Source organism: Capsicum annuum, chromosome 2 (assembly GCF_002878395.1).
Source record: "Capsicum annuum cultivar UCD-10X-F1 chromosome 2, UCD10Xv1.1, whole genome shotgun sequence".
Lineage (NCBI taxonomy): Eukaryota > Viridiplantae > Streptophyta > Magnoliopsida > Solanales > Solanaceae > Capsicum > Capsicum annuum.
Window position 1 is genome coordinate 113,225,432 of NC_061112.1, and position 23,093 is coordinate 113,248,524.

At 36.1% G+C, this 23,093-nt stretch overlaps 3 protein-coding genes across 3 annotated transcripts; 1 reads left to right on the plus strand and 2 right to left on the minus strand.

Annotated features, from left to right (window-relative positions):
- LOC107858996 (protein POLAR LOCALIZATION DURING ASYMMETRIC DIVISION AND REDISTRIBUTION) lies at positions 1 to 3,272 on the plus strand. The gene is made up of 3 exons (XM_016703841.2): positions 1 to 1,155; positions 2,334 to 2,770; positions 2,903 to 3,272. The coding sequence occupies exons 1-3, from the start codon at positions 939 to 941 to the stop codon at positions 3,203 to 3,205; spliced, it is 957 nt and encodes a 318-aa protein (XP_016559327.2). The 5' UTR covers positions 1 to 938; the 3' UTR covers positions 3,206 to 3,272.
- A 362-nt stretch (positions 3,273 to 3,634) lies between these two features.
- On the minus strand, positions 3,635 to 11,619 carry LOC107858995. The gene is made up of 13 exons (XM_016703840.2): positions 11,381 to 11,619; positions 9,744 to 10,398; positions 7,928 to 8,112; positions 7,573 to 7,653; positions 7,455 to 7,496; positions 7,296 to 7,340; positions 6,592 to 6,678; positions 6,247 to 6,373; positions 5,685 to 6,146; positions 5,249 to 5,374; positions 4,658 to 4,722; positions 4,237 to 4,342; positions 3,635 to 3,957 (listed from the first exon to the last, which is right to left on the minus strand). The coding sequence occupies exons 1-13, from the start codon at positions 11,396 to 11,398 to the stop codon at positions 3,860 to 3,862; spliced, it is 2,097 nt and encodes a 698-aa protein (XP_016559326.2). The 5' UTR covers positions 11,399 to 11,619; the 3' UTR covers positions 3,635 to 3,859.
- A 1,462-nt stretch (positions 11,620 to 13,081) lies between these two features.
- On the minus strand, positions 13,082 to 18,671 carry LOC107858997 (protein CHUP1, chloroplastic). Its single transcript, XM_016703842.2, has 7 exons — positions 17,032 to 18,671; positions 15,905 to 16,786; positions 15,602 to 15,733; positions 14,659 to 14,840; positions 14,463 to 14,574; positions 13,827 to 13,970; positions 13,082 to 13,503 (listed from the first exon to the last, which is right to left on the minus strand). The coding sequence occupies exons 1-7, from the start codon at positions 17,803 to 17,805 to the stop codon at positions 13,423 to 13,425; spliced, it is 2,307 nt and encodes a 768-aa protein (XP_016559328.1). The 5' UTR covers positions 17,806 to 18,671; the 3' UTR covers positions 13,082 to 13,422.
- Between the last annotated feature and the right edge of the window lie 4,422 nt (positions 18,672 to 23,093).

Here is a 23,093-nt window from a genome sequence, read left to right on the forward strand (position 1 = left end):
TTTCTTAGTGTTTTATTTTTATGAATAAAAATATTCAAAAAGCTGCATATTGTTAACTTTTATGTGGCTCTAACAATTTAAATTTGTTTAAAATGAGTAATTCAAAATTGGTCATTGATAAGCATAACGAGACATTAAATTTGTGTTGGATAGATTGTACTAAATTATGTGAGATTATAATTTCTGAATTGATTTAATCAATTTTGAGAGAGGAGATAAAATAATCTCAAGTGAATGGATAAGATAGATATCTCATGATTATGCCTGAAAGAAAATTCATACGAGATGATATTTATACTCCCGTTGACTCATATTACTTGTCTACTTTTCTCAATACACGCCTCCTAAGAAATCATCAATAAGATGGACTGTATATTCACTCCGTTTCAAAAAGAATCTTTTTGAAACTTATAAATCTGTTCCGTATCTAAAAAAAAATTATTAATTGTAGGAGTAAAATGATAAAATTTTAATTAATTTTATCTTTATTTGGTAAATGAATAAATAAGTTGAGACAATTAATATGAGATGGAGGGAGTACCATCAACCAAACATTTTATTTCAAATTTAATAATGAGAAATCCCATTTTATTCGTGTACAAAGGATGATCTCTCAATGATTATTACTCCTAAAATGCAAGTAAGGCATCGAATGTTTCTTTTTCTTTTTCGGGGTTTAAATAGTACTACTAATATATTTATGTTTTTACCAGCTAATAGAATATAATATACAAAAGTTGAAATTTATTTAATGTTATTAATGTTTTTTCGGTTGCAGTCAGATATGGTCATAAATTAGGACATGAAGAAACTCGTGAACCTTTTATTTTCAAATTATTTCCCTCCTCACTTCTTTCATTTTTACTATAAGAGAGTATTTCTGTTTGTTTTGGCTTTATACAACAGTGATCATATACTATATTTTGGGTGAAATAGTTATGGGAAGTAATGATGATTATTGCAGCATTTCGATTATCACAGCTAGAGCTTGTAATGAGATTAGGAAAAGAGGATCACAAACTACGTGTAGTCAGAGTTTTACTACATGTATATCGCCTAGGTGGATTTTTTCGCGCTTTTTTGAAACTGGAGATAGAAATAAGGCGAAGAAGAAGAAGAAGAAGAGGGAGAAGGATTTAGCATTAGAAGATCCAGGTAAAAGCTTATTTTCCACCCAATGATCGGTTATCTGTTTTTGGTTCCGACTAATGTGAACATGAGCTACAAGCTCATTAAAGGGATTAAATGCTTTCTAATTATAATAAGTCGAGAACTCTGATCAAGAGTAAAGAAATCTTATCTATCAAGCTATAGTTTTTGGTGGTAAAGGTTTTCTTTTTGTGTGCATATATGATTTTGTATGTTGCTATGGTAATACATAAATTACTTCTCTTTTGGAGATTCTATACATATATTTAAGTATATAGTTTAGTTTAATTTCTATGTAAAAGGTGAAGAAAATGGTTGATCACTGTTTCCTTCGTCTCAATTTGTATGTGTTGCTTTCCTTTTTAGTAAATTTCAAAAAAGAGTATTGTTTGGCAATTCAGTGATTTCAATTTTTTATTTGACATATTTAAGATCACAAGATTACATGATATTTTTGTAGGTTCTACATATTTTTAATCTACGACCACAAGATTCAATTTCTAAATTCTTTTGTGTCAAACTAAATCAGACAAATAAATTGAAACGGATGGAGTATTAACTTATATATTGTCACCAACATGGGTTGTAGTGCAGTGGATGGGGTTGCTCCACCCTTAACCAGAGGTCGAGGGTTCGACCCTGGTTATGGAGAAAACTCTGTTGGTGGTGCTGTCACCTTAATGGGCCCTGCAACGCGCGATCCGGATTAGTTGGGGCTCCAATGCGGGCACCGGACACCGGATGGGAAACCAAAAAAGAAAAACTTATATATTGTCAGTGTAAATATACCCATTGTATTCCACATCCACAAGTAGGATTTAAAAAGAGTAGTGTGTATATCGATTTAATTTTATCATAGAGATGTTACTTTTTTTTGTAGATCTTTGATTCAAAATTCAAATAAAGCAAACAGTAAATATAACTAAGTAGTATACATTTTGAAAAATTAGGTGCATGGAAATATATTCTCATTAATGTCATTTAAGGCTAGCTTTTAGATTTGCTTTGATGGAACCAAGTGCTGTTAGATTTTATCATTGGTTTTGACCATGTTTGCTTTGAAATACAAAACAGAGATAAGACTCTCTTTTTTGCCTTGCATTTAATTTCCTGCCCACTCCTACTCCTACGGACCACTCTTACTCGATTGTGGGATTACACTGGCTATGTTATTGTTTATGCAGGAGAGAAGAAAGCGGACTCGATGAACCTAGGCATTGGATTTGGTCTTATTTATCTGTTTAATGCAACCAAAAATGAACTCAACAAGATCGTTGAGATTCGCAGAGAAATGGAAATCTTGCTTCATAATTCCAATATGGAATTCCAAAACCAAAGAAGAATGAGAAGTAATGTGTGTGGTGCATCCAATTCAAGAACCAAAATCTCACACTATGATTCAGATTGTGTTGAACAATTCGCATGCTCAAGTGATATAGAAGAAGAATCAGAAATTACTTGCAGCCATGATCATCCTTTGAACTGCAAATTAAAGAAAAGAAATGAAAGGAATTTGGAAATGAACCAACTTGAAGCTGAACTTGAAGTTGAATTAGAACGTTTGCAGTTCCATTTGGACTCAGACGTTATGTTGAAATATCCAACACAACAAGATCTCGAGGTATGTTGTAGAACATAAGCTTCAAATCCTAAATCCGTCTCTGAGTATAACATAACTATAGACAACTGCTTTTAGTTTTGCATGAGCAAAGTGAAAAACAAGACCTCAAGTAATGAACTTGTATTGTGGCAGATTACGGATGGATATAGCTCGGAGGAAGGAAGCCTTAGTACAAGGTTTGCAGAAGTCGATAAGCCTAGTTGCTGCATAACATCACTAGAAAACTGTGGAGTTCCGGCAGAAGAATTAAGGAGGAAGCTGCACGAGCTTCTGCAAGAAAGGCAAGAAGAAAGGATCAAAGAACTGGAGTCAGCTTTAGAATCCACCATGCAACAACTTGCAGAAAAAGAAGAAGAGGTCTGTTGGTGGAGAGATACTGCCAAGGTCATTTCTCAACATGCTCCAAGTCGCCGATCACTTACTAAGTTGGGTTAAAAGCTAAGCCACACACCAACCTTGAGGGAAACTGTCTAAAGTTTTTTTGGATAGAAAGAAATAGGAAGAAGGGAGTAGAAGAAAGAAGATGGATACAATTTCATGTAAAAGAAGGTGAAGGAAATAGACCACAACTGATATAAAGTTTTAGTTTGAAATAACAAGAGGAATGGATGCCTTCATTTTATTTGAGATGGTTGCCAGATAGTTATTTCCCAGGTACACACACTAAGCAAGTGATACTTTCAATCATAATAACAATTCATTTGATAAGATTGAGAAGTAGATGGTTACCAAGCTCATATACATGTTCAATAACATCTGCTAACTGAGAATATGTGAAGGCAGCATGAACAACAACATCACTAGCGTAATAACCTTCATAAGAGGAAATTTAAACCCCTTTCAACAGGGTTGGTGTGACCACTAAAAAAATAAAATAATTATCTCCATGTATGTGGCATGAAAGCTACCACAATACATGCTATGTTTGGGAGAGAACTGGACATCTTATAGTAACTAGCAGATATAGAGTTTCTTTGCAACTACAAAAGTAATGCATGCATGCATACTGTTGGCTCTTACTGGAGCATGAGGTAGTATGCATATTCTTAGTACAACAACAAAATGTGGAATGACCTTTTAAACTTTATATTATTCCGCTATCTCATTGAATTCTTCCAGAAGTTTCTCAATCGTTTTTCTTGATACAATTTTTTCTATCTCGAACACCCTCATCTCAGCAGCTAGACCTGTAAAATTACATCGAGTTCAAACGACCCAACATATGGGAAAAGGTATGTCTACAATCAAATGGTAGTTTATGAAACTGCATTCTACGATCAATAAGAGCAAAAAGAAGAAAAGAGCCGCAGAAGAAGACAGCAACGGGAATATGAAAGAGCCAGCTACTTGTTTTTTCTTTTCCTCTTAAAATATCCCCAAGTCAACGCATTCTTGATAAAGAAAGAAAAGATGGCGAAATATGGCTTCAAGACAGAAATATAATCTTGAAACGATAGCTCACTGACCTGATTGGCGCAAAGCTTTGAGTGGAAGCACATTCGTGTAGGAGGAGATAAAATGGAGCAGGCTTTTCATAAGCTCGACAGATTCAGCTGAGACTAGAATCTCCCTCTATAATTGAAAGCCAGGAACACGGTTAGATTGGATCATATTAAGTTCTCGGTTTCTGTCCATGTAAACAAATTGGAAAGGTTTTTTAATGAATGAGAGAAAAAGAGAACTCAGCTAAGAATTTGAGAATGTATACGTAAAATCACAATGAGAATTTAGAAATAACAGATTTACATTGTTTAAGAACACAAATTGAATACTAATCCACCTAGGCACTAACAGGATAAAGCAAAACTAGAATGATCTGGCAGACACAAAATGTAGCAACTTGATCTATCAAAATAGAGCAAGCATTCAAACAGGAGGCCACAAAACCTTGAAGTTCTTCTCCACATCATAATACCCTGAAACAATCAAGAGGATGCGAAATTTCTCCTGTTCTGCATGTCCAAAAGAAATGATTGTCAAGCCAAGCTGTTTTATCACCCTACTATCAAATTTATATTTGTCAAAGCATATTCTCGATGAGCACAAGTATATTTGACAGGAAGACCCGCCCCTAATCCTGCCACACAAGAGTAAAAGAATTCTTGCATGCAGCATAATAGATTTTCTTTGATCTTTCCTTGATGGGGGTGGCTGGGTAAGATGAGGGAGAATTGGAACTGTTGATAAAGACCTAAAGATTGTCATGTTTTAGACTAGAAGAACTTGATAAAAGAACGGCGCTAGGAGAAAAGAAGGAGACAGAAAAATGGAAATAATTAAAGCAATATGTCTAACAAAATCAAGAGCACCAGCCAACTAGCTAGAGGGTTTTTTCTAAGTGGTCAATAAGACGAGGCAGATTAAGTGAATCATATGAATAAGAACTACAGTTGGACAATATGATGATAATTATTGTGTTATTAGTCACTGACTGAAACATTTATGCTTCCAAATTGGGAAAGGCACAGAATCACTTACGCTGGAAACTTCTTATGTATTCAGCTGAAGTAGAGTGATGTGTTAAGAGCTCTCTTATAGGTATTCCGACTGAACTCATTCCAATATTTGAATTCCCCATTCTTGATCCTGCACCAGCAGGTTTCCCTGCTCCCACCTCTGAAGGTCAGTCCACATAAATAATACACTATAAAACCGTCACACATGGCATATTATGTGCATGATCTCAAAATGTGTGAAAGGCAGTCAGCAACAGCTAGCCCTTGCTCTTTAAATAAGTTCGAACCATATGAATTATGGTTTTAACATATCTGTGCTCTTACCCTAATACAGAAATGAATCATCTAACTTAAAGTGGCATATACTTGGACAAGGAATCTATGAAAAGCTTTAAATAAATCATGGACTTAAGATGGGAAGGTCTGTAATTATGACAAAGAGAAACAGATGATAATACCCGATTTTGACAATCTTTTAATATCTTTCCATAAAACTTCTCCTGCTCTGGGGTCGGCTACATCCGATTTTGACAAATTTATATCATCTTTTTGTAAAAGTTTTCCCAGTTTACGCTCAGCTGTATCAAACTTTGACAATTTTTTGACATCTTTTTGCAAAACTTCCTCCGCTCCTTGATCAGCTTCATCTGGTTTTGACAATTTCTTGACTTCCTCCTTTAAAACATCTCCTACTACGGGTTCAGCTGCATCCGATTTTGCCAATTTTTTAACATCTTTTTGTAAAACTTCTCCTACTATGGGGTCAGCTGCATCCGATTTTGACAATTTTTTAATATCTTTTTGTAAAACTTCTCCCATTGTGGGATCATGAGCTGCATCCGATTTTAGCAATCTTTTACTATCTTTTCGAAAAACTTCTCCTGCTCTAGGGTCAGCTGCATCATGCATTTTGTATCTCACTGAAAATGACAAAATTTTATTGGGATATGAGTCTGATCACTCTGGAATTAGAGACCTAGAATAGTGAAGAATAACCACTATCAAATCTGAATAACCTACAAATTTCATAAAGACCGTTACATCCAAATCGACCTGCTCCATTTATCAACAAGGTGGTCGTGTACTTATCCTTTGTTGTAGTCTGTGGGTTTTTCAAATTTCCAGTATCCACGAGTATACCTGCCAGCTGCACACATAATCAGTTTATAAAGAGATATACGGAGTAACGACATTAGAAATGTGAACACAAGAAGGGCATTGGTTAAAATAACAGGCATCCCTAGGCCATCCAAAGAAATCCAAAGCATGGACAAAGCAAATCGATGGGACCTATAATAGATAACTTCAAATTCAACCATATAAACTTGCATACACATTTGAAAATCTACATATCAGAGCTAGTACCAGAAGTCGACTGAAACCTTGATCCGCCAGTATCTCTGGTGAATATAGTACAAACTTGTGAGCAATAAGTGCGCAGCATGATGCCTCCTACAATAAATAATTTACACGAAAGGCATCAAGTAGCAGATAAAAACAATCATTTAGCTCCTGCAGCAAATTTGATTGCGTAAACATATGAACCTTAATACTAACTACATGACGCTTATGATGGAAGGCAAGCCACTAAAGGAGTGCATTACACCTTAGGTGAATCCCACGTCGGAATGAGATAAGAAAGTTAGAACCTTATAAGAACGAGTTCAGATTCAACTACTGAGGCTCCTTTTCAGTTCTAAAATTAAAATCCGAGGTATAAATCCAGGTAAACCTAGGCCAAAGCGGAAAATACATTAACAGTTGTACCGGGGCTGTTACAAACTAAACCACAAAAGCTAGCTCATGCTGTGAGGGTTGCCCAAGACCTAACTTTCTCCAAGTTCCACTAATTCTAGCTACAACTATTCTTTAGTTGTTCTTAAATGGAGCACGAGCTACACTATAATAAGTTAAACTTCCACCAAATAAAGCATTTGTCCAAATACATATGAAGTGAATTTAATGTCGCTTAGCAATACTACAACATAGAAGAAAAGGAAAATCACATTTATTGGTATTTTGACTTTCTCTTATATTTTTATGGAATTCTTATGGAATGAGGAAAATACCTTCCCAACAGTGACAGCAGCACTTGAAGAATAATGTGTATCTTCCTGCTTAAACAGAAAAATCAGTGCACAACCTCTCTACTGAACAGATTTTACTAGTTGACATGACCAAAGTATAATGGAGATTCAGAAACAAGAAAACGAAAAATAAAGAAGAACCTCTCTGCAATTGAAAATTTCAACCACTGCATCCTTTAATGCCTGCTCCAGTAAGCAGTAAGTAATCATCTTTTAACTAATTAATAAAAAATCAGCACCCTTAAAACAGAATGTTTACCTCTTGGTTAGCTGGAAGCTTGCTACAATTGACTAAAACAAGTTTAAGACTCCCATATAGTTCATAATAGGACAGGTCAATCTGCTCAAAGTATAACGACAGAGAGAACGTAATTAAAACTTCAGACAAAAAAATATCAAGTTATGAAATGACTAAGAAAAAATTAGTTGAGCATATTTAGAGTGTCGATATGTTTTCTTTTTACACTGAAGACAAGATCTTCATGCTTTCCAAGGAAATCATGACCACTTTTTAGATTCCGTTCCTGTTTTCATTTACTATGTGACTTAATTCTAGAGAATCTAGACTAAAATTTCATTTCATTTCCTAACTTTGCATATAGAAAGGAACGTACCTCATCAACGAAAATTAAGGAAGATTGATCAATAAAGCAAGAATCTAGTAGCCATCTGAGCTCAGCATGAGAATCAACATCCGACCTTTTCATGTTGATGACAGGTACAGTGCATAAATGGTCATCATGTAATGTTTCATTCAAGTAAAAAGCATACATTATGGTTGAAGCAACAGATCCAACATCTGCATCCAGGTGCAAACAATCTTATAATTAAGCTCAACCAGTGCATGACACAAGTTGTTAAATGGTCACAGACACACTTTCGAGCTATTGACTTCTCTTTAAATTAGGATTTTTGTTTCCTTCTCTACTGCAGTTTATGAATTCTACAAAGCAAATATTTCTCAAATAATGCCACAGGACTATATAAGCTCAGCATTTCTCCTTTTTTGTTCTTGAATTTGCTTCGAACCCATTTATTTCTAGTCCTACAAAGTGGTCTTGAATGAAAGAGTTGGTGAATAAATTTAAACACTTCGCAAAATCTTTGCACGTGGTGAACAGCTGGTGCAACTTTCCACTTAAACATAAAGATAAATAAAAAATACTTTCTGGAATTACAATTTGAGGTAAGTGAATCTGCAATTACTAAGCAATATCTGTACTAAGAAAGAAACAAAGTTGTAAAATCAAATGTGATATCACTAGGACCTAGCTCTTTAACTATAGGCTTAGACCATTTATTAGTTGTTGTGGCCAGAAGCTTCTTACTTTGTGAACTCAGTTTACATAGTCTGTTTTCAGTTGGAGATGTCATGGCTCCGGAATAGTACTCTTTCCTTAGTATTGGGGTAAAGTAGTTTTCTACCTCGTTTAAGAAAATCAAACATCAAAAAGTTGGTTGAAATAGATGCATCACCAACAAATATGAGGATCTTCAACCTTCTACCGAGATTCTTAAAACACGTTGGTAACTGGAGCAAATGATCTTTGAACACTTTAAATATATGACATATCACGTCAGTCAAACTTCCAAAATTTCCGAACTTATGGCAAGAAATGCTAGAATACTGTTTATCAGCCAAAACATAAATTGGACCATGTTATACAAACTCAGTTCATAAGTAATTAGTGATCTATCATTGAAAAAGACAATGTAGAATCATCTAATACTCAACACCGTTTGGACTATTGTACATTGCTTGCTAATTGACCTTTAAAATCATCAAATAATAACTTTTTTCCTATGTTGATTTACTTTATTCATGAATACAACTCCGTATGCACCTGTGTTCTCAAAATTAACATACTTCAAATGGGCTACCAAGTTTTCTGGGGCTCTATTTCCTATCAAATATAATATGAAATGAAGGAAAGATTTAATGATTATCTCGATGATTCACCAGCCCATTTGTCGTTTCACTCTCTTACAAGTTAAAGGTGATGCCATGGTGGTCAAATATCTACCATCTATCCCTGGATTTCTCTTCATCTTCAGCACTTTTACGACTTCCCAGAGACCTTGGAACTTTTTTTTCAGTTTCAAACTCCACATCAATGATATAATCTAAAAGTTCTGAACTTTCAAATCAAACTTCAAAAAGACATACAGAAATATTTATCACGAACACTCCTTTCAAGATGATCTTTTAAGCCCTAAGGAGGACCGTTTTGGACATGAAATTCCGACCTATTTAAATCTAGTATACTTTAGGAATAAGTTGAGTGTCGATAAGCTATACAAACTTCAGAATAATTATTCTTCTACATTCTGTTTTTTAGACTTTGGAACACGCAAAATAAAATGAAGTGATAGAGTGGTTTACTAAGGAGGCCACTTTTAATAAGACTATGAAATGTTCATGGACGTTACCGCAGCAGTTCGGTCCAATCACCGCATGCAAGAATCTTGACGGTACTCCTGCACTAACATCATCTCTTCTTGCCTTTAGAAACATATTCAGCCTTTGAATTCCTTGACATGACCCAAGGACTTCCATCTGCAGTGAATTTCCACAGTAGAACAATGCTGCAGATGGAGGGAGTGGAATGTCGGATATAGCTCTACTTTTCTTGGTCACACTGTAAGATCTTTCATAGGCAGTCAAAGCCAAGCCACCAGGTGAGTGGTACTCTCCCTTTGCTTCAGATGATTTTGGACTAGACTGCACTGGAGACTCGTCTACATCATGCAGATCAACCTTCAAACCAGACCGAGGACTTCCCACTGGAGAGGAATTCAATTCGGATGCTGCTGACCACCTCACAGATAATGACCGACCAAGAGGTTCATGTATCCTTTTCGAAGCTGAATTAGGAGAACGTCTATCATTATAAACATCATTTTCAGATAATCTCACACTAGTCTTTTTCTTTCCTCGGCTCCCAACATCAGAGGCTGACCTCGTTATGTCATTCCTAGTGACTTTTCTAGGGATGTCTAAACCACTTCTTTTGTTGATAACTGCTGTCTCACCTCTTCGCATTCCATCGAAATAAGGGTCATCTCTGGCACGTACATATTTTTCCTGAAAGTATAGCAGAAAGAGGTGATTTAAGTATTAATGCTGCCGTAAATGTTTTTCCTTAGGTCCAGCAAGACTACAGATACGCGCGTGACAGGTATTTCAATTGGAGTTACTCTGCAGAATCAGACATTACAGACCTTGTCTACAACACTGTGTGGATAATTAAAAAAGAAATCAACTGAGCACTAAACTTTGTTTACATTTATATTACATGTAATGTCAGGAATTTTGATTATGCTTTGATTGACTATAACATATTGATACAGTTTATGGAAGCAGAATCTAAAGCATGAGCACCAGCATCCTGGGATCCTTAAGGATCTCAGGCCACAATTATTAGTCCCTCTGTTTCAGTTTGTTCGTCTTATTTCATTTTTTTTGCAACGGTCTTTAATTTCAACAGTCCACATGACATATTTAAGACTAAAAGATTAAAGGATATTTTGATATATTACACTCCCCCGTCCTTTATTATTTGTCCACTTTCCTCTGTACATGCTCCTTAAGAAATCATAATTAAGAAGATATTTTTACTAATTTACGATTTAACTCTTTTTAATGCACTCTATATTTATGTGTCATATCCATAATACCAAGATTGACAATAGACGAAGTTTTTTCAGAACTGTTTGATTAAAGGGGAAAATGAGAAAAATTAAATAAATTCTATCTTAGTTTTATAAATTGACGAGTAACTTGAGACAAATACTTTTTGACGTGGATGAGTAGCATGAGACGGAGGTGGACATGATTCAAAAGTCTTTTCAGTTTTCTTACAACTCCGCGCCAAATCAAAATCAAACAAACAATGCATAATTTCTAGACCAGCCAATGAGTGAACCGAGTGTGTTTCAGACATCAGTTACATAATCAAACGGAACATGTAACAGGAGATTCAACAAGTACACGAAAAAGGCTCTAATAAAAACTGAACTTTAAGCTAGAAAGAACTCAACGTGCGAAAATAAAAAAAATTTCTCACCTTCTGAATTTGCGCCATTGGAGAAAAGAAGATGTATTGAGAGAGAAGAGAAGTAGTCTATCATCAAAAGAGAAAATAAAAAAATGTAGACAAAAGAATGGGACGGTAAAGAGTAGGAAAGACAGTTAATAAAGCCAAAGTAGTGTCTTTGAGGAGTCCGTCATTGCAGCAGTATAATAAGCATACAAGACAGTTGAGCCAAGACAAACTAATTTTCACTCTTTTATAACTCCCTCCTTAAATATTTAGGGGTCGTTTGGTAAGTCCGAATACTACAAATTTATTTTAATCTCAGACTTAAATCATGTTAAAGTAAGTTCTAATTCAGATTAATGTAGTCCGAGTACCAAACAATCCCAGGGGAAAGACCAAATTTACTAATCCATTAGAAATGATATGGTTATGTAGCTTATTCAGGGTTGATGAATTAAAGTGTAAAGTCAATTCAAGAACATATTTTAATTGAAGTTATGCGAAGAAAAAATACATGGTAGAACCTTTTTTTATAGAAAAAGGAAGCAAAGATAATGCTGAAGATATTAGTCACAATATTTCTTTTAACTCTTGAACAACCAAGCATGATTAGCATAAGAGAGAAGATACTGATTGAAGAATCTACTATAAGTGTTGATTGTTATAAATTGTTTACTTTTAATGATATCATGTATTATTATTAGTCCCAAATTTAAGGTAAGACTTATGAAACATGTCGACAAGGAGCGTTGGTGATACAAGCATAAAGAGCACAAGGATTACAAGGTCTTATCAAAGCTTCACGCTTCGGATTGTCAAAGGTTCAAGCCTCGGATTTGAAACTGTTTGAAGACGTTTTGGAACCATTACAACGCCTTGTTCAAGTTGAAGATTGGAGAAAGGGTTCTTACACTCCAAGGTCGCCTATACTTGGGATTATTAAGGGCAATATTGTCTTTTGATGGCTCTCTTTTACACTTTAGAGGAGTACTCTTCATTAAGGGTATTTTCCTCATTGTTATGTAATAGTATAAATAGACCTATTAGCTTCTATTTTCCTTAGACTTTGATGAATTGAAATTGAGTATTACTCATATTTTGTAGTTGTAGCTCTTTGAACCAAAACTTGGTCCATGAACATTTGAAAGTTAGGGTTTTCACTTGTCTTGGATGATTTGGCAAGAAAGACGTACTTGAGGAAGTGTGAGTCCTTTGGGTCACCTAAGAGGAAGGTTTGAACTCTTATTTGTGAGGTGTGTTTGAAGATTTGAAACATCTTCTAGTGCTAATCATTGAATAGGAGTAAGGGTCTTTCTATCTATCCTTTAATTTCAAGCATTCTTCTTCTTTATCTCCTTCTAGTGTGCTGATTTTCCCTTTGTATACTTGCTGATTTTTGCATTCTTGTGTCAATTTCGTGTGTTCATAACCATTTAGGCTATCAATTGGGTCATAATAAGCCAGAGAATACATTGTTGTCTATTACTAGGCTCTGGGCTCTGAACAAGTTAACTGGCTGGGGTGGTACAAAAACAGGCTACTCAGCTAGTGCCAGATTACAACAAGTTGATCTTGAAGGGTTAGAGTTGGCATAATTGTTTGGACTCGAAGTAGTGAGTCGACATTATGGAGGTCCACCACTGTCACGAAACAGCAACACATGGTATAATTTGGATCGCTCCACAAAGATAAACTGGTAGTAATAACTTGAAAGGATGCAAAAAGATCTTAAATTTTTGATAAAATAAAAAACTTGCATAAAAATTCGAACTTTCTTCAAGCCTAGTAGTATATTGATAAACTTGCATAAAAGTTCAAACTGCTTTTCCACCAAGCTTTACATTCAAATCATACTATCATTTGTCAAGAATCAATCCACCCAAAGCATAATATTGAAACAAAAGCAAGAAGCAATAATCAATGATAAGGAATATCATTGATGTCGACCATGTTTCCACAAACTATCTATTTTTTTTTCTCTTACAAATATGTCAATACTTGCATTGATGGCTACTGAGATGGTAAGCCCTGTATCAAAATTGTACTTCAATCACAAAAATCTCTATCTTCTATTTCTTGTTTAAAGAAAGTGCTAGGCCCCGTAGCTCCTCGAAAGCTTGCATAGTTTCAGCATCAAATCCTCCAGCAAACTGTACCAATAGAGCCAAAAGTTAAATTAATGACATTTACAACAATTTGATGCAGGTGAATTACCAATCTATTCATCAGGAGCAAAATCCTGTTCATCTTAGCAGGTGAATTCATTAATATCTCTTGGTTATTGATTGCTGCACATAAGTGTGTTTACATTTTTAACAACACTAGCCTTAATCCATAAAAAAGATGTACATTACATGTTCTTTTCATTCTCTTTTAGTATATTTCTTTTTGTTGCACATCTTGAAAACTTGTTTAAGTATGAGAAAGGAGAAAGTGAAAGTCTGCAGACTGCAGCAGGAGAAAGTGCACAAACCTGATGAATTCGGAAAGCAAATCTCACTCCTTGAAGTAGCATGTAGTCCATGGAAGTGTCTTTATCTAATGGTCCCTTGGACTGAATCTCTGCGGCTACCCTCTTCATGTACACCTTGGCCAACTTCACAGAGCCAAACTTTATCTGCATAATTTCTTTTGAATTAAGTCCCAATGCAAAATGTCAACTAGATAACAAGAAAAGAAGTACTGTAGTTTTTTGATGAGTATTCTGTAGACGAGGACGTGCACATGTATGCAAAATGAAACTGCAAATAGATGAGCAATTTCACTATTGAAATGTTGAGATACTGAAAAGGGTATAAAAGGATGTAGTTCAAGATAATGTGCAATCTTGAAAATCGTCATCTGTCTCATATCAATCTCTAGTCATATTCCATGAAGTTCGGATTTCCTACTGTGGTGAACCATATAACATCATGCATAACACAGTTCACTAACCTAATAAATAAAGGTTGTTTAGGACAGTTATGTTAGCATACTGCATAGTTGTGTACTTCCAGTTACGATTAGTTATATCTCATTGGATAAGCGCGCAATGTATCTTTCAAGATCTATTACCATTTGAAGCTCTAACTCAACCCAAGACTTTCTATTTGGAATAGTCAGAACTGACCTTGCTTAATATCCCATTATCAAGCATCCAGTGTGTGGGGATTTTGAACTCTTTGCAGTGACACATCAGTGAGTCTCTTGTCCGAAGAAGGTTATAGACACTACGTTCCATCCTGCGATGTAAATTAAATATTTCATAATAAGTCATAATTGGTACCAAATTATAACTGCTTTAGGACAAAGTATGAGGGTTATACTTCTCTGACAAAGAAATCATCTTCTTTAGTGCAATATCACATGGCAACCGAGGATCGTCCTGGTAAGTTGAAACTTCATTCTCCAACTTCTTGAGATCTCTATATCCAAATGCTGCCTCCCGTAGTGTGTCTGCTTTTCTCTCTGGCCAGTCAAAGTGCTTCAGGACTGCCCTTTCATCCACCTTCAGAACAGTGCAAGCGCAATGATCAAAATTAGTAGTACATTACAAACTGCAGCTTCCATTTGATATGAAATATAGAAGATATAGTTCCTCAATATTTGGTCAAATTTTCTGAGAACTGCATTTATGTACACTGGATTCAATTGACAATAATTACTGAACTTAATGTGATAAAACCACTACGAACTGACAGCGATCCTTAATGAAAATTTTAAAGTAATATAGTTTACTAGTCACCAAAATGAGCAAACTAGAATGCTGAAGGTTAACACATATAGCTTACTAGTCACCAAAATGAGCACACTAGAATGTTTGAGGTTCATATAGAATGCTTATACTTATTTTATGCATGTATTACAGTATATAGTTTGTCAGTCACCAAGGTAGCCAAACTAGGCTGATTTAATTATGCACATTTACAGAATGTCCATGGATGGATATTATGCATATATATTAATGTCTATAGTTTGTTAGTCACTAAAGTGGCCAAGCTAGAATATTGAAAATATACACATGCATAAATGACCTAATGATTATTTTATGCATGTACTTACGTTCATCTAGTTTGTTAGTCACCAAAGTGGCCAAACTAGAAAATTGAAAATATACACATGTGCATAAATGATATGATTATTTTATGTATGTATTTACGTTCATCTAGTTCGTTAATCACCAAAGTGGTCAAGCTAGTATACGTTCATGAAAGACATACATGTATAAATTAAAGTTTGTCATTTATTCAGTAAGCATATTAAGCTTACCAGAAAGCAAAGTTCATCATCGAGCCATTTCACAAAAGCAACCACGTCCTCGATGTCTGAATAAACTGCATTATTGACCTCTGCTATAAGGGAAATCACAAATTCTGCTTGAGTCTCCACATCTGCCCTTATCTGGAAGTGGGACAATAATATGCAACCAGAGTAAAATTGAGTCCAGAGATTCAAATTAAAAACGTCTTCTGGACATCTTGAGTCATTAGAGTGCAGTTTAGTGGTCACTGATATAGTTAGTTTGTCTTATTGACAATAATAGAATGCAAAGACTAGAGAGAAAGAACCTACAGCCAGCAAATATGATGATCTATTCTCAATTTCATCGATCATGCTACTACGAACGTCTGAAACACTTGATGCATCACATACTCCTCCATTTAATGAATCCTTCCTTGAGTCTCTCTTCATCAGTGAATGATAAAACTCTACTACTTGAGGGGCTCTCTGTACCATGCCTGATGTAGTCTTTCCCGGAAGTTTTGGAGGAGGTGGTGGTGGTGGAGGAGGGGGAGGTGGTGGAGGACCAGGAACTTGAACAGAAATTTCTCCTTCTTGTTCAACTAAAGCAACAGATGAAGGCCTCGGAGGGGGATTAGGAATCCGCAAGACACGTTTCTCGACCTCCAAAGGATAGGTTAATTTATGTTGGGATACAAGAGGCTCAATCTCCTTCTCCACTTCCCTGGAACACATGAAGACATCCGATTGCCTTCTCTTATTAAATATCAAGTCCTCACCACAAAATTTTGATCCACTTATCGAATGTCTACGAGTAGAACTTTGTGTATCCTCCCAACTATGATTAATGCTATCATCTGGGCTCTCAGCTAGTTGCATATCTTCATCAGTAATAGGCCATTTCTTTAGCTTCTTAACGAGGCTTAACCTCTTGGCATTACTATCTTTTGAGTCCTCATCACTATGATCATAAGACAAGCAAAGTGATTCCCTACTTTTTTCACTACCATAAGGGCTAGAAGTCTTATCATATGTCATGGACGAGCAACTGCGCAACTCTTCTCGCAAACACGAGTTCACCCATCTCAAGTAGGCAAGCTCCTCAACCTCATTCATCCTACTCATTTGAAGACCCTCAACTTGTTTGCAAAGGTTTTCATTTTTGTGTCTCAACAAAGAAGCCTCTGCTTTAATATTCTCAATTGTATCTCCCTGATGAATAAATTGAACCAGATAAACAAGATATAATCAAGCCAACCAATTACTTGATAGACAAATTCAATTTTTTCATACACTATGCTAAAAAATACAAGATACAGATTGAAACCACATTTCTCAGTTATTCACTACAAACTACTAGAGAAAACTATGCATTATAGACATCTATTGACCAAATTATCAAGGTTATTCAAATTCAAGATATCAAAACTTAGTATACAAGAATATGAAGTAAATACCTCTGGAACTTTTCCAACAATGGCTAGCTGGGACTCCATGGAAGACAACCTGCAAGAAATATCTCTTTTCTGAAGCTGGAGCTCCTTATTCAAGCGCCTCAACTCCACGACCTCCATTTCCAAACTAGTCACACTTTTGACATCTTCCCTGTTGGATATCCCATCTTGCCTCTCAAGAGTAGCAGTCAATGAATTTAGTTGATGAGAAAGGACTTCCTTTTCACATTCCATCAATTCAACTTTCTTGATAAAGCTATCAATCTCACTCTTCTTCAGTTCGAGCTCCCTCTCAAGCTCAACCGCCTTCGGACTCCTCTTAAATTCGGATAATTCAGCCTGCAACTTCAATTCCCTTTCCTTTGATTCTTGTAATAAGCTCCTCAAATGATCAATTTCAAGGAATAGATCACGCGAACCGGAAGGTTTAGTCCTACTGATATTAACTGTTTGAGGATGAACTTGAGTTGAAGTGGCTGAACATGACAAGTCTCCCATTAGAGACCTCTTCACTTTTGGCTGCGAAACCCCAGAAGAATTCTTCTGGTTCGAGTTTTCGTTACCAGAAACCTGCTCTTTCTTGGCATGAATTATGGTTTGCAACTTGGTTTTTCTCTCCCCTGATAAACCCTTAACAATCTGAGAACTCCATGAAGATCTCACCTTTGACATACTGCTATTCCCTTTTACATTGCTATTACTACCCTTTGGTGCCTTATTTTGATCAGCAAATCTTGAAGCTCTCAATCTGTTCTCTAATGATTTTTCCTCCCCCATTGTAAACAACTACAAAAGACTCCACCCCTTATATTCAATTCAGCTCAGAAACTCCAAACTTCCATGAATTAACCTCTCAATCCCTAAAGACACAACTGGGGGCTTTCTCATAAAATGACTAAAACCCAAGTTTAAGATAAAAAATGAAACCTTTTCACCATAACATAAATGGGTTTATCAAAGCTCAAGATTGAAACTTTACACCATTTATCAGCATTAATCATCAAAGATATCATATGGGGTTCTTTATCAAATCTCAAAACTGAAACTTTTCCACTATAAAATCATTTACCCTCAAAATTTCAAGATTTCCCCTCTTATCTATTACCCTCAAAAGTTCAAGAATTTCCTTCTATCTATATACTAAATCTTTTAGAACCTTAAAACCCCAAATGGGGTTCACTAATAATTCAATCTTGATTAATCTAAAAACCCCTTTAAAGGTAAAATCATTTTTTTCACAACTCAAAAAGCCAAGAAAGCTTATTGAGTGTTATCTTTTCTTTGATCATGCAAACAAGAGACGCTCCTCTTTAAAGAAACAAATCATAAGTTGAAAATGGAGAAAGAAAGGCGCGTACTTTGAGGATTTCACTATACACTTATATAGAGAGCAAAAAAAAGGGGAAGATTGTCGCAGCTTTAATGGTCATTTGAATTTTGAAATTTGAACATGTTTTTTTTCCTACAACTTTGAGATTGATGGTAATATATAATTGATCTTAACCGTTGATATTTTGGGCTGGTGTTTGATGAGCGGTTGAGATTTCTAATTAAGAAAAAGGGTCTGCAACGGTCGACTCCTGAACTTGAAGATTTGCATGATAACAATCCCAGCAAGAAAATGTATAGATTTTGTTTCACTAAATTTTTCGTAACTCTCACACTAAATTTTGCTTTAAAAACCCTTCCAACTTTGCAAAATTTCTATGCCCGTTTGTCCAATTTGAAATTTTGAAATTTAGAAATTTAAAATCAATGAAAATTCAAAAATTCAAATGGAATAATCAGATTCATGATCAAAATATATTTATAGATAGATTTTCAAAATTGACTCTCGAAGTGTATGGTCAAATTCAGAGGGAATTTGATAAAATATTCTTAATTATAATTTTTCTTTTCTTTTTAGGTTGAACTGTTATCATTCACTTTGTACGTTGAATTAGAATTGTGTCGGGTGCAAATTTGAGAAAAAAAATCATTACCTTATTGATTCTGTGAAATGTCAATTATTTTGGATTAACTTTTCGAGATTAAAATATCAATTATTTTAGATCGAAAAAAATAATTATCTCTGAAGGAAATCACTGTCACAATAACTTCTCTATCTCTATGAGGTAGGTGTAAAGTTTGCGTACATAGCCTTCTCATACTCCAGTTGTAAAATTAGATAGCGTGTTGTTGTACTATGAATTACCATTTTGCCATTAAAAAAAAAAAAACTAACTTGAGTAGTATTATTTTTTCAAATTCAATTGATCCAATAAGTTCAATCCAAATGAATATATCTAAGATATAGTTTCTCTCTCCTCTCTGAAATACTCTCGGCGTAAGTAATGCTAATGTGTGTTGGTGTGGGTGTGGCAGGAACGAGGCAACAAAAGGTAGCTTAAATGGTGCGAAGCATCTTGGATTGCAGTAGAAGGTGCTAGAGCACATTGAGACTTTTTTTTTATTAAAGGGATGTTTAATTAGAGTTAATCAGTCTAGCAAATAGTGCTCATATTAGTAGTCACATTCCGGCATACTAGGCTAATATAATTAACACTAATTGTTCTTATAGAGGTAGATCTTGACATGTCCTCTTGGACTATTTTGGCCACTTTGTTCTGTTCTCTAAAAATATGGATGGGTGGAGCAGCTTGGAGTTCCTTCATCAATAACCTGCAATCATGCAACATATTGTGATAGTGAGAGTCATTTTTATGTAGTACCTGAATTACCTTAAGGAAGTCCACATTTATTTGCAAAGGTTGGATGTTGTTTGTAGCAGCGAGCCTGAGTTCTCTCCTGAGTGCAAAAATTTCTGCCTGTACAAGGGTGGAATGAGGCAGGGTCTCATAGAGTCCCATGACTCAATTTCCTTCATGGTCCCTGATTACCCCTCCAAGTCGTTTTACCAATGTTGCCAGTACATGAGACATCCGTATTGAGTTTAAAGGCATGCAGTGGGAGGAGGGGGTCCCATTTAACTTTATTTGAATTTTGTTTTCCTTGTGTTTTTGCTGCTTTTGGATAATTAGGTTGTATTTCTTAGCCTGATTTATAGGAAAATCAACAGGGATATTCTCTTTTTTGTCACTGAATTGGTTGTTGTTACTAGTAGTCCATATGGTCAAAGACACTGAGGGATTAGGGTTCCCCAAGTGGTGTAGTTGTTGAAGGGCTTATTCTTTATGTTTTTCCATATCCCTACCCAATTGGTGTTGTCCAATCTTTGCAGAGTTGGCATGATAGGGATTCCAGTCTTTTCTTGGATTTTTCCCTAGAACTCAGTGACGCTAGGTCAATGAAGGAAGATGTGCTTTAGAGTTTCAGGAGTCTGCCTACAATACACACAATGGGGGTTAATTTCTAACCCCATTCAATTAAGATAGCCATTAGTTGGAAACCTTTCTTGAGTGAGGAGCCACTTGAACATTTTGATCGTATTGGGAGTATTGGCTTTTCAAATTTCGGTGAAGGCAATGGCCACTTCATTGGGAAGGTTATTTTGGCTTTAAGTGATAGCATCATAAATGCTACCAGTGGTGAAAGCACTATTATTGGTAAGCTTCTAGTAGGGATGGTTATCTTTATTTCTCATGGAAGAAGGTGGGGAATTTATAATGATTTAAGTGAGACTCTCAGGCAATTCCATGGATAGTTTAGACAGGTCTCAAGTGCCACTAACGGTGGCCCCTTCCACCCTAAGAGTTTTTTCTTTCAAAGTTAGAGGGCCTTAAATAAGGTGCCTGGTTGGTCCATGTGAGGTATCCAGAAGTCATAGAAAAAAATGGTTTTGTTTCCTTTATGGATAGACTATACTAACCTCATGGAGCAGTCTTTCCATTCTTCCTGAATATTTTTCCCTAGTCCTGCATACCCACTTACCCCTATTGTTATCTCTAGTTCCTCTCTGGTACTTGGTAGTAAGAACCCTTGCCCAAAGCTAGTTGAGATTTTTGAATAATCTTTATGCTAGACTAGCATGGAGGGCCCTATTTCTGCATTCAGCCTTGTGGGGTCCCAGACCACTTTTGGCTTTGGTCTTGGTAATACTATCCCATCTTACAAGATGAATTCTCTTTTTTTCATTATTGTTACCCCACACAAAGTTCCTTTGAGTCTTGTTAATGATCTCAATAGTTTTCTGGGGAGTTTTATGAATTGCATGACATGAGCAGGCATGCTGCTCAGGGTAGATTTAGTAAGGACAGTCTTACATGGCATGTTGAGCATATAGGTTTTCCAACTAGCTAACTTGTTATTCATATTATCCAAGATGTATTGGAAGTCAGCATGGGTGGTTTAGGAGTTGAGAATGGGAAATCCAAGGTATTTATCAAAGTTTTCCCCTCTCTTGATGCTAAGCATAGTAGAGCATTCATCAACTATGGTGGAACTGCAGTTTCTAGAGTAAATGACTTTAGATTTAGTGTTGTTGACCTTTTGGGCAGAACTATCTCTGCAGTTCTTGGGATTAACTTAGGCAAAAGGGGTTAGGTCATCTGCAAAGAAAATGTGGGAGATCTTTGAGCTATTAGTGATGATTTTGATGGGGTTCCAGGCTTTTCGGAGCATAACATCATTAATGCTTCTTGAGAGTCTCTCCATACAAAGAATGAAAAGGTGGGGTAAGATAGGATCACTTTTTCTCATATCTCTACTGGGTTTCAAATAAGGGGATGACTTGCCTTTGATCAATATGGAAATGGATGATGTAGTGACACATAACATAATGAGCTCAATGATAATCTTGGAAAAGTTAAAGTAGAAAAGAGCGTCATGAATAAAGGACCACTCAATTCTATCAAAGGCTTCTCCAAGTCAATTTTTAGGATCATGTTAGCTTTTTTATCTTTTATCTTTCTAAAGTGACTTATAAATTCATGGACAATGATAGCATTGTGTCACGGGCCTATTTTTAGCCGCGTGCGGACAACTTAACACTCTTAATATCAATGCTAAACTCAGTCCTAACCCAGCTCAAAATCAGTTCCCAAGAACTTTTGAACACTCACACAAACACGTAAGGAAAATAGCAAAGGAAGACACTTGATTTGGGAGGCCCGAAGAGCCAATTTTCTTATATATTTATTGAGTAAGAACAAGTATATGATATCTTCCCTAGAGGGTCTTACAAGATATATATAAAGTCCCTTAGTCAAGGGCCACAATAAATGCTAGTCAATATTTCTACATTTGGCCATGCAATTCATGCACTAGTGAAAGGCCCTTGTCTAGCAACCTGTTTTTCTGTCCAGTTTCTGTTCAGCAGCTGGTCAAGGCTCCAAAGTCCCATAAATGTTGATCCGAGCTTGTAATTTGACCTCCCAAAGATGCCCCCATGTTGGCCTTGTCAATAGACGTTGTGGAAGCCCCGTCGGGCTCCAAAATACACCCAAAATGCTCGAAATCATGCCCAAAATGTGATGAATTTAATGGGTAGTGACGCGGGGCGTCACACTCTCCCCCACCTGATTTGGCGACGATCGCGGCGCCACATAGCTGCAAATATTCGTGGACTTTCTCCTTGAACTGCCACAAGTCCTCATATTTTTCCCACGACGCCTCCTCGAGCGATTGCCCCTTCTAATGGACTAAGAACTAGGCACTTGAATTGCCCCAACCTTTTCCTCGAACCAATTGATGATCAATTATGTCCTCAATTTACTTATCTGTGACAGCGGACGTTATGAAGATTTGGGCTCGACTAGACTTACCCCGCTCCACGTCTTCCTTGTCTTCGAAATACGGTTTCAATTTACTTGCATGGAAGACGGGATAAATCTTTAAATGCAAAGGCATGTCCAGCTTATATGAATTTTGCCAACCTTGGCAACAATATCAAATGGACCCTCATACCGTCGAATCAAACTTGGATTGACACTTCTCAACGACTTGAATCACCTCGGATTGAGCTTGACCATTACTTTATCTCCAATCCGGTAATGGACTGGACGACGATTGTGATCAGCTAATTTCTTCATTTTGCTGGCTGCTTTATCAAGATACGACCTTGCCATATCGACTTGTTCTTCCCAAGCCTTTGCCATATGATAAGCACCCGGATTCCTCATTCCGGC

What these genes read in the sequence shown, in the direction of transcription:
- LOC107858996 (XM_016703841.2), top strand. Translation starts at nt 939, where the DNA reads ATGGGAAGTAATGATGATTATTGCAGCATTTCGATTATCACAGCTAGA. An exon ending in TTTAGCATTAGAAGATCCAG is followed by an intron (nt 1,156 to 2,333) that starts GTAAAAGCTTAT and finishes TTGTTTATGCAG; the next exon opens with GAGAGAAGAAAGCGGACTCG. An exon ending in CAACACAACAAGATCTCGAG is followed by an intron (nt 2,771 to 2,902) that starts GTATGTTGTAGA and finishes GTATTGTGGCAG; the next exon opens with ATTACGGATGGATATAGCTC.
- LOC107858995 (XM_016703840.2), bottom strand. An exon ending in CTGCTGTCACTGTTGGGAAG is followed by an intron (nt 6,679 to 7,295) that starts GTATTTTCCTCA and finishes TATTTATTGTAG; the next exon opens with GAGGCATCATGCTGCGCACT. An exon ending in TAACGGTCTTTATGAAATTT is followed by an intron (nt 6,147 to 6,246) that starts GTAGGTTATTCA and finishes TGTCATTTTCAG; the next exon opens with TGAGATACAAAATGCATGAT.
- LOC107858997 (XM_016703842.2), bottom strand. Translation starts at nt 17,805, where the DNA reads ATGGGGGAGGAAAAATCATTAGAGAACAGATTGAGAGCTTCAAGATTT. An exon ending in GATCATCATATTTGCTGGCT is followed by an intron (nt 15,734 to 15,904) that starts GTAGGTTCTTTC and finishes TCCCACTTCCAG; the next exon opens with ATAAGGGCAGATGTGGAGAC. An exon ending in ATGATTTCTTTGTCAGAGAA is followed by an intron (nt 14,575 to 14,658) that starts GTATAACCCTCA and finishes TTTACATCGCAG; the next exon opens with GATGGAACGTAGTGTCTATA.